The sequence below is a fragment of the Vicia villosa genome, unplaced genomic scaffold, assembly GCF_029867415.1.
Source record: "Vicia villosa cultivar HV-30 ecotype Madison, WI unplaced genomic scaffold, Vvil1.0 ctg.000236F_1_1_3, whole genome shotgun sequence".
Taxonomy (NCBI): Eukaryota; Viridiplantae; Streptophyta; class Magnoliopsida; order Fabales; family Fabaceae; genus Vicia; species Vicia villosa.
Genome location: NW_026705091.1, coordinates 204,483 through 215,958, shown reverse-complemented (window position 1 = coordinate 215,958; position 11,476 = coordinate 204,483). Strand labels below are relative to the sequence as shown.

The 11,476-nt window shown below is 36.0% G+C and overlaps 1 protein-coding gene across 1 annotated transcript; it reads left to right on the top strand.

The window, feature by feature from the left end:
- The first annotated feature begins 4,111 nt into the window (after nucleotides 1–4,111).
- On the top strand, nucleotides 4,112–9,135 carry LOC131625794 (protein FATTY ACID EXPORT 3, chloroplastic). The gene is made up of 7 exons (XM_058896625.1): nucleotides 4,112–4,459; nucleotides 4,577–4,991; nucleotides 6,732–6,899; nucleotides 7,941–7,987; nucleotides 8,102–8,130; nucleotides 8,639–8,741; nucleotides 8,882–9,135. Exons 1-6 carry the CDS (start codon nucleotides 4,265–4,267, stop codon nucleotides 8,727–8,729), a joined length of 945 nt encoding a protein of 314 aa, XP_058752608.1. The 5' UTR covers nucleotides 4,112–4,264; the 3' UTR covers nucleotides 8,730–8,741; nucleotides 8,882–9,135.
- The last annotated feature ends 2,341 nt before the right edge of the window (nucleotides 9,136–11,476 follow it).

Here is an 11,476-nt window from a genome sequence, read left to right as displayed (position 1 = left end):
GGGAGTTCGGATCTGAGAAGAGGGGAAGGCTTCCGAAAACGAGATTTTGAAAAAGTATAGAAAAATATTTGACATTTAAAAAAAATGATTTTGTATAGAAAGATAAAAGAGTGTATATCATTACTGTATTTTTAATTTTTCGAATACTATAACAATATAAAAGATATTTTAAAAATTTGGGAAATACTAACCAGTGCCCTCAGGGCAATGGTTAAAACTTTAAAAATAGTAAATTTATCTCGGTAATATGCGTATTTAGTGCCTTGGAAATTGAAATATTATATTTTCTATAAAATATTTTCTTTTATTGAAATTCTTAACCATTGCCCTGAGGGCACTGGTTAGCAAGACCCTAAAAATTTATGTAAACCCTCCAAAGCCCTCCTTCAATATAAATTTTGAGTTCCCTCAAATTAGAGGATTTTTGGCGTTATGAATAAAATCATACCCTCTAAAACCCTCCCAACCAAAATCATTCATTTCTTTCCACCCAATCCTTCTATTTATCCAAAGCTCCCTCTTTTCCCCTCCAAACTCCCAAACATAGCCTAAAGTTTCTAGATGAATGAGTTTTGGCTTTGATTGTTATCAAGAAATTGATAAACCATGAACACACGTCAAGATTAATCAACCCCTCTCTAAATCACTCAAACACAACAAAAAAATTGCACAAGAACAAGATACAGTAAAAAGAATGAATTTTTAACATAAATTCATAATCAAGATTTTTTTTTTTGTGAAAAGGAGAAATATACATGGTTATGGGGATATACACATAAAGAATAGAAGACTAAATCACATTTTTGTCTCTATGGGTATTACCATAGGTTTCACACTCTTGTTACTTTCACTAAAAGAAATAACTATTTATATGAGAGATGGAAAATTGGATTTTAAAATACGTGATTCGAATCAGGAAGAAAGTGTGATTTGAATCAGGAAGAAAGTGTGATTTGAATCAATCCAGACAGGCCCAAAAAGGGTGTTTTTCAAACTGCATGATTTGAATCATGATATGCACTTGATTTGAATCAAATGAGGTTGTGATTCGAATCATGTTCAATTTGTGATTCAAATTATTTTGTCCGGAGGCAGATTCGAATTTTCATAGGTGTGTGATTCGAATCATATATAACACATGATTCGAATCAAATACCAAGACATCCAAATTCAAATGTTCTAACTTGTGATTCAAGCTACGCCTATGGAAATGACAAAACATAAATTTTATGGGATCAAAAAGGAAATGCCAACAAGGATCAAGGGAACATAATTGGTGAAATTTCATGGGATCAAAAAGGAAATGCCAAATGGTAAAGGCGTACAAGCACACGATTGAAACAATATACAAATTAAAAATATGCAATCAATAAATAATCAAATCGACAAAAATAGTTAAATACATAAATGATACGTAAGGCACATAAACGATACTGAAAGATAACTCTATGCTTTTAGTTAGCACTCCAACGCCCAAGTTAGTTCAAGATTCAAGATGAGTATTGCGAAAAGTGTAGATCAGAGAAGGTACCTTCTTTCAGTGAGAGTTAAATTTTATACCTTGAGTCAATTGAAGTGTATTTGAGATGAAGTGGGCCTTAGCCATTTGGGCCTTTGACAAGCCCAAAAAATTTTCCCATAAGACTTTTTCAGGCACTGAAAGAGTCAGTGAAGCAAAAACTAAAACGCTTGGAGTTAGTTAAAAAGGTAGTGGGGACCAAGCGCATTAAATTCACTTCTATCATTGAAACGTTTCATGGCATTCTTTTGACACATGTACTGATGCACATGCTAGGGCATGATGCAGATTATAGTGAACTTGAGTTTGCGTGTATCCCTAATGAAAAATCCATCAGTTGATCTCATAACTCCCTTCCTTAGATAATGTGGATCGTTCAACTTTTCCAGAGAACCCACAAACATGAACCTATAGACACTAAGATGAAGGCCTACTTGGTGTTTTAGGGTAGGCCGAGGGTAGTGTCTTGGATCACACTAGGCGAACATTCTAAAACCGACTATCTAGCCTTAAGAGGCATGACATTGGTGTAGCCGACTGGTGTAGTGAAATATGTTTAGGTGCATACAAAGGTGATGGGTACTCCATCTGTTATGAATACTAAGGCATGAATAGAGGTTGTTATCATCGTGGTGGACGACCCTCACAATTGGCCAGTTCTTTTAGTGGGCCCGGAGAAGAGGATTTGCAATTCTTTTGATGTCTGCATGGTCCCACTCTATGAGTTCTTATTTATAAGGATATGACCGTGGCTGCCTTTTTTTTTTTAATTTCAAAGTGAGCGTCCCGAAGTATTTGAAGGTGTCTCCTTTTTAGCTTCATCAGAGGTCCTTGGCTTACATGAGGGTATTCCAAATGTGCGTCAAGCATAAGTCTAGGAAGCTTTCACTCAGGTTGTTTTTTAACATAGTTTTACCTAGTTCGCACTTCGCAGGATGACTACCGTGAGCAAGAGTTCATTAGTTTCCACACAGATGATCCTTGGTTCGACTTCTTCACTCGAGATTGGGGCGATTTTTTGGAGCGTTTCTTGCTAGTGAAGCCCCTCATGCCAGAGGCTCACCTCACCTTTTACTACTCCCCTACGAAATCTTCTCGCTTCTATAAAGGCACATTTTTAAAGTATTGGTCTTCATCCATTTCCTCCCGAACTTCATTTCACCCAGTACCAAACTAAATCTCCTTTCCACTATCAAGGTCACAATGAAGGAAAATATGCATTCCTGGTTTCAAGGGCTTGGCTATGAGGTGGTGTGGTGCCCCTTACCAAGGTGAAGAAGAGGATAATTCATACTTACGCCATCGTGAGTGTATATAGCTAGGAGAAAATAAAAGAGATTTCCAGTGAAGGCAGAGTCTAAAGGGGTTTTTTCAACATGTGTGATTGTATTTTGCTGATAACATGGACAAGTTGCAAATGTTATTTGACCTCGTCAACACTCAAGGTTTTTAGGCTGGAGTGCCTCCTCTAACACCGTTGTTTCCACTCAGCCCACCACTCCTACCTCGACCACCGAGGCTGCCACTGCTGCCCCCAGTGTGGACCAACTTGTTACTATTGTGGCCACTATGACTGTGGAGGAGGTGCTCTCGTCTCCAATTTGTCAACAACAAATGACTTTAGGTGACACGTTGCTCAATGTTGCATTCCTTGTGAACTAATGATGGGAGAAGATGGATTTGAGACTCTGGTTCTTCCTCACTCTTCTCAGCCTAATTATCTCAATGTTTCGAACCTTTCTTCCATTCGATTTTAGGTTTATTTATAGAAGGTTGTCATCAACTGCAAATGCTCTTCCTCTTTGGGTTTTTGGACATACAATTATCTTTATCCATCTCCCAAGGAATAAAACATATTCCATTTTTCTAGCACGTGTACTAGAATAACACAATGCACATAAGAGACAACACGATCCTTAGGCAATGTTGTAGTAACTTTTGTAAATCTTGGCAAATATTGCTCATCCTTATTCATTATGTGCCATCTCAACTCTATTTTTCTCTCTAAAATCTTCTACGATTAAATGTCCCGTTTAAGTCACAACCTTAATTAAAATCTTATGACTCAGAGCCTACTGTGAGTCGGTCTTCCTTAACTATTATGATAATGTTCATCGTATTTACCAATCATGCACAAATTAAATAATGGAGCACCTATCGTGTCACTACTAAACATGAAAACTTCCTTAAAAACAAATATAAATCACTTTAAACATTTGAAATATAAGTCATGAATTCAACAATTTGAGAATTTAATAACTCACATAAGTGTAGATATCACATTGCACAAAATGCAACAACTTTCTCATTACTAGAATACTTAGGAGAACGCTCAACTATTATTTCAATACGTCTAAACCTCGAGAAAGAGTAGGCACCAATGTCAGTGCTAGTAGAACCCCTTGATTTTTCATGAGAAAACGATATGAACCTTTCCCTAGTGCGTGTCCAAACCACAAGTATATTGACCTTATTTGCATCCATTTTTTTTTTGTTTGGATGCTGCCGACTCCGCCTCCTCTCGTTTACAACAATAAAATAAAATAAAATAAAATAAATTCATAAATAAAAACCCAACACGTGAAAAAGCCACCGATTATTCCAAACTTCCCTTGCATTTTCCAAACCACACCCACATCACTTCATTTCATAAACCCTTCTTTCATTTCAGTTTCCATTATTTTTTTTGATTCTTACTCCTTCTTCCAACCCTCACCAAAATTCTTGTTACCTTCGCCCCTTTCAATGGCCTCCATGAGTTTCACAATGGATTCAGTTTCTGTCTTAAACCCTAAACTCAACCACACCCGTCCCTCTCTCCATTCTCCAAGGTTTCACCCTTTACTCAATAGCCGCACTTTCAAACTCTCCCTCCCCCGTTACGCTCTCAATCAACGCAAACCCTTAACCGTCACTTTCTCCGCGCCGCCACACGACTCGGTAAATCCAAAACAAACTTCATTTAGGGATGCATTGCGCCTTATTATTAGTTATAATCATTCAATCTTGTTGTTGAATTTGAATTTGAATTTGTGATGTGGATTGTGAACTGTGTAGGATCATGGCGAAGTTGAAGTAGAAAAGGGGAATGATAATGTTGATGTTGATGTTGGTTCCGTTGGTTCCGAGGAGGAATCAGAATCACAGGAAGCGTGGAAGCAGGCTCTGGAAACATTCAAGGAACAAGCATTGAAGGTGCAAGGGGTTTCTCAGGAGGCTTATGAGTTGTACTCCAAGAAGGCGGTTGTTATTTTGAAGGATACTTCGGAGCAGTTGAAGATACATGCGGATAAGGCGAAAAATGATTTGAGTGTTGTGGCGAAGGAAGTTGCTGAGGAAGGGAAAGAGTATTTCTCTTCTGCGACGGAGAGTTCGCCCGACGTGAAGGAGATTGTGGAGACTTTTACTTCGCCGGAGGATGATCTTAGCAATGTTTCGGGAGTGAGGGACTTTTATGTTGGGATTCCCTATGGTATGTGATTATAAGTGTTATGTGGTGAATATGTTTTGAATGGATATTTGCTAGGTTGTCAATAGCGCGCTATAGCGGTATAGCGTAGCGGTTGAGGCCCTCGCGGCAACGCTATTGGACTGTTTACCGCTATCTGAAATAGCGGAAATAGCGGCCGCGATTTCATGTGCCGTAGCGGTGGAATAGCGGCGCAATAGCGGTTCTGTAGCGCTATTCAGACCGCTATTGTGAAGATACGGTCAGAACTGTAACTTTGAATTTTTTAAGGGAAAATTTGTATTTTTCCCTTTTATTTAACTACTATAAAAGCTAAAAGTGAGCATTAGGTCATAAATATTCTCTTTCTTCACTGAAAAACAGAAGCCAGCAGCCGTTCCGTTCTGCCCTAGTTTCAACGTTCCATTAGTATCTAGGCATAAACTTGCTACATTAGTAAATAGGCATGAACCAACAAGAGTTACTAGGCATAGACTTGCTACATTAGTATCTAATGGAGATGAGGAGTTGGAGGTAGAAGAAGAAGTGTTTGAAATTGAATCAAGTGATGAGCAAGATGATATTAATGTGGTGGAACTTAGAAGTGAAGATGAGGCGGATGTGATTTAGTCATTTTGTTTACATTTAGAATTTGATTTAGACATTTTGAGTACCTTCCTAATTTGAGTCATTATGTTTAGTTTATGTATGTTGCACCTTTTGGTTTATGTATGTTGCAACTTTTGTTTTCAAGTCATTATGAATGTTGCTGGAATCTATTTTTAGTATTTATGTATGTTGTTGGAACCTATTTTAGTATTTATGTTTTCATATTAAATATTTAGCTTGATTTTTAAAAGCTCACAATAGCGGTCATCCCGCTATCCGCTATGCCGCTATAGCATTTGGGAGGTCCGGCACTACGCGCCGCTATCTGAGATTAACAACCTAGGATATTTGTTTTATGAATGATATGTTGTCTACCATAGAGCAGAAACTGTTAAGATGCATTTATTGATGAGGAGTTATATTGATTTATTGATGAAAGTTATCATCTAATAAAGTCCTTATCGATGTTATCGGTTGCAGATGATAGATTATGGCTGCCAGCCAAAAATCTACCGTATTGATATGGCGTTATGGTCGCCTATGGTGACTGACACAGAATCTGCCATGCCATATGGCAAATTGGTAACACTGGCTCTTTCAAGGACTGATGTTGTTAGTTAGTGCCTTTCTGGATGTTGGATTGATTAATAGGGCCCTGGATAGTTAAAATTGCAATACTCATTGTTGGATTGTACTCTTTTGGTTGTTAACTTGTTAACTTGTTTCTTTAGCTAAAGTTGTGAATCTGTTAATTATGAGATGTATATTACCTTGTTATGCATTTTCAATGCAAGTTTTAAATAATTTTTTGTGATGATTTAAATGTTGTTGTTGTTGTCATTTATATTATGTTAGAGAGAGTGTGAATGCGTCTGATTTTGCATTTCAGGAAAGATCTTATAATCTGTGTTATGATGTATCAGACGCTTTATGTTTTTTTGCTCACATTACCAATCATAAGTAGGATTTCGGTTTTGACTACCGTAATAGGACTGGCTCATTGGCCTCAATATCTGTGTTGTATAGATGTCATCTCATTAAATGATTTAGTGAATATAGAAATATTAATGATATGGTTTTATTAAGCTGGCTGGAAAGTTCTTGTTGCCCTTTAACCCTCCCAAATAGCAACTTTTAATATTTATTATTTTGCAGGTTTGCTACTATCTCTGGGTGGCTTCCTTTCCTTTATGGTAACAGGAAGCATTGCAGCAATAAGGTTTGGGGTGATTTTAGGCGGTGGTCTGTTGGCTCTAAGCATTTCAAGTCTGAAATCATATAAAAAAGGACAGCCCTCTTCTCTAGCTTTGAAGGGCCAAACAGGTAAGTTTGTATGCTTTATAATTAATAAAAATGCTAAGTTTATTTTTTTAACGAATTTTGTGTCTTAAATGAAATCACCTACCTAGGATTGGAAGTCGAGAGAGAACATTTAGGGTCGGTTTGGTTCAACGGAACCCCTCCCACCAACCAAACAGACCCTTTAAATCAGGGAATTGAATGACCCTAATGAAATGCAAAATCATATATGACCACCTATGGATTACAACAAACCTTAAACCCTAAATCCTGACCACCTTTGAGTTACCACAAAAAATTAATTGGTCTTAAATAGGTTCCATACAAACTCATAAGTCACAAGGCAGCAACGTCTTAACTTAGATGAGGTTGAGAGTCCGCCCACAGCAGTGTGTTGGCAATGGTAGAAGGGCAAAAATCTGCCATATGCCACTGCGGCCTATGGCACCACCATGACAGGTGGCCCATGAAGTGACTGGAAGAGGGAATGAGAACGGCCCAGACCCACCCAAGATTCTAAATTTTAGAGACTGAAACACAGACAGAAATTTCAGCTCTCCAATTGAGAGAGGAACAGACAGAAATTTAAAAAATACAAGACTTAAAACAGACCCACAAACAGTGTCTGGTCGGGAACAAAGAGGGAATGAATGGGGGATTGAGAATGCCAAAGGTTTGATTTGAGATTACCAAAGGTTTGATTTGAGATTGCCAAAGGGATTGGGATGGCAATTAGTCCTACTGAACTTCAACCGTATAATGCTGACTTGTACTTGTTTCACAAAAATATTGCATATTTTAGGATTTAAATTCTGCTTTTTGTACTATTGGTGCTGTTTGCCTGCTTTAATTTGTCTTTTGTTAACAAAAGTTTAAATACTCAATAAAATGTGATCAGATATATTATAACTAGAGTAAAAACAGTTCAATTTTTACATTCAAATGATACTTAACATGTCTCTCTGATATTTAAAACATCAAACAATTGATTAGTAGTTCTCTTTTTTCAATCATGCATATGTATCCATCGCAAATCTGATTTTAAATTACTTGTTGGGCTTGCAGCTATAGCAAGTATCTTGTTTCTGCGGGAGATTAGCTCAGTTGGCAGAGTAAGAGATAGTTTGTATTAAACATTTGTTGAAACAATTCTATTTTTCACGCTCATAAAACTGCTATATGTTTCAAACTTCTGATAACTACATGTTCTTGTTTCATTTTCCCAGGGATCAACTTATTTCACTGCCTTGATCAGGTTCTTGAAACTTCATTATTGTTTTATTTACATTTTATCTTCATTTTAGAGTTTTTATTACTCCAGCGTTTACCCATACAAACCCTTATCGATAATCTCAGCCACTTGCTGTTGTTTCATGTTTAAGTCAAACTTCCACACAAATTGAAACCAGTTGTTTAATGTTTAAGTCAAACTTCAATATTGAATTAAAATCAGACTTTATTAGTGTTACAATCAGTGATGTCCTGCTTGACATTACATTTGGACTGTCAAATAATTGCTAATGGGAAATTCAGAATTTGAATAATTGTGTTTCCTGTAAGCTTATAAAACAACCATGGATTCTGCAAAAGACTCAAAATGAAAACTCAGCTAGCATTAGGTTTCTATTTAACCTGTAGAAATGCACATTGAAAATCAAAAGTCATTTGGTCCATTCACATTCTTTGGTCCAATGCTTTGATCTTTCACATTACTTGGTATTAATATTTCGATGTATAATAACAATTTTGTTTGGCATTTGCAGTGGTGTGGTAGCGGCATTTTACGTCTATAGACTAGTTTTGGATGGTAAACCACAAAAAGGTTCAAACTTGGAAGGTGAAGCAGGAAACTAGTTCAGTGATAAGGTTAGCCTATTCAGTTTAAATAAATCATATCTTAACACCAATAAAGTTCTGTTGAACATACACAAGAAAAAAGATAGTCTTTTCAACATTGGCACCTCCTTTTACACAATGAATGTGATTGTTTTCTATTTGCCATTCAGTGTCTATTGGAAGATCTGCATGAAGATCATCAGATAAAAACAGAAGATATGCATGAAGACTGTCATAGTAAATTTTTGGTGATTTATTTATTTCTTCGATATTCACAGGCCGGGTTGTCAAGACTCGTTGCTGAAGACTAGGGTTACAGTTTCATGCATGAAAAAAATTGAGCATCTGCAAAATCTTGATATACTTCAGTAGTACTCTAGTGTATAATTATGATGATTTATGAATGAACTCCTTGCATTCTTCACTCCATAATAAAGTAAGCTTGGGGTTGTCAAGTACTATATTATGATGTTTCTTTTCCCAAACATCATAATATAGTTGAACAAAGGTGAGTAGATGACAAATCATAATCATTTTGCAATATTGTGTACTATAAAATCACTAAGGTTGAACTAGCTATGAGCTTTTATGGAGTTCGGGAAAGCTCCACATACATTAAGGAGGATAATTTTATCCTCCTTGCTTTTCAAAGAGTTCTTATTTATTCGCCACGAGAAGTTTGGGTAGAATTACTCATAAATCAAAGAGCATTGAAATAGAAAATTAAATTAAACACAAATAAGATTATGGAAGAGATAATCAAGTATTTTCATACCATTCAATTATATGCACATTTTGATTTCATCAAACATGATTCTTACACCGTTGTTTTGAAGTTGTATGTTGGTAAATCCAACTATTTATCTGAGCTGATTGTCAACATTCAAAACTGTCAATATTCAAATCACACTGGAACATTGACTTTTATCAAACTTGAATTTTGTTGTTGTTGTTGTAGTAAACTAAACTGCTTTCAAATCACACTTAGTAGATTGCAATCCATTCCTAGTAAAGACAACGTATTTTCAATGATTGCAGATATTTAATAATTCCTTCTAATTACCATATTACTACTTCATTCAGTCTATAGGTTCTATTATCTGACAATTTCATCTTGCTCTTTTTTGTGATATCAAACTTAACCAACAAATTTTTGTGGCTTGTCACATGATTTGAGCAACCTATTATATCTAGGAACCATGATCTTGCCTCATGTTGATTTTTAGACATTGCTACCATGAAAACTACAATGTAATCATCTGAATCATCTTGGACTATCTTTGATTCTTCATCAAGAATTGTCTCGAGCCTTCTCCTTTCCTTTATGGTACAAGCAATCTGAGGCATAATCACCCAATTTTCACAATTATAGTAGTGAATGTGCTTTTTGTCATTGCTTTGTCTTTAAATGGTTGAAATTTAATGGACCCCTTTCTTGAAAGATTTAGGTTTACCATCAAACTTAGTCTCGTGGGAGCTTGAACCTTTATATTTATTAAATTTATTTTGAATTTTTGTCAATCAACACCACCATTCTTATTGAAAGTTTGAGTCTGTGGATCTTGAACTGATTGGTTGTTGGGGACCATTCATTGACAATGTAAGTCCAGACGCGTAAGGCCTAAAACTACTAGTCCCTACTAGTCTTGGGTCATTGGCAGACCCTGCGTTCGGACGGGGGATAATATTGGTCCACTTTGAGCGTTCGATGGTATGTCCGTCGTACCCATTGTAGAGGGAATCACTTCGGTTACCGTCGTCGCGGTCGTGTTTTTTCTGTCGAATGGGGATGTTGTTTTACATTGTTATTTGGTGGATTAACCATTCTTCTAACGTACTTCCTTTTTGGTATTGGTTCGTTATTTTTGGCCACCCTATCCCTTCTCAATCTCATGCAACAAAATTTGAGAAAAGATTGTATGCAGAACTAAAGCAAAAAAGGTTTTAAAACGACCAAAAAACTAGACATAAAGGGTCTCACCGAACGTGCTAATTTGTTTACTTCGAAATTTTGCAAACACCGCTAGTCTTCCAAATTTGATACTTTGGTTACTTACATGATCGACTAGATTGATCCTAGGACATATGTGTATAGTTTTTTGTTTTAGTTTTTCTTACTGTTAAGTGTTTCGTTGCTAAAGGTTAATTTTTAAAAGTAAAGATGTATGAAAAATAAAGACGAGGAAAATAACTTCGACATGATTCTTAAAGGAAATGAAAATGACGTTAATCTAAATAAATCAACATTGAAATAAAGATGGTGTTTCATATGTACATTTTCTCAAAATTCTTTCTTGATAACACTTAGATATTTTGAGTGATTTTGAGTTTGGTATAATATTAAACACATAAATCAAATGATAAGACCCCTATTTATACTACTTCACTAGTAACTATAACTAACAGTTTCTTTTTCAAAGGATGTCACATTTTCGTCTGCATGCGCTTTGTCTTTCATAAGTCTCCACGCGTCCTTATTAAGGAACAAATAAGGCCAAAATACAGTTATTAGCCTTATTTCAAATTTATCTTTGTCGAACTCCAAATCTGAATTACTTCAAAACTTTCTAAGTCTTAGTGTAACACAATTTCTCCAGTATAATAACCTCCTCGCCAGGTTTTAGTTAAACTCTTCAGATTTTTCGTCAAAGTCAACTTGTTTACCTCAAATATTTTCTTAAGTTTTTACTTGAAATTTCACATCCTCTTGAGCGTCGAAATTACAGCCGACAGTTGTGTAAAAAGTAAGGAAGTAACTCCCAAAT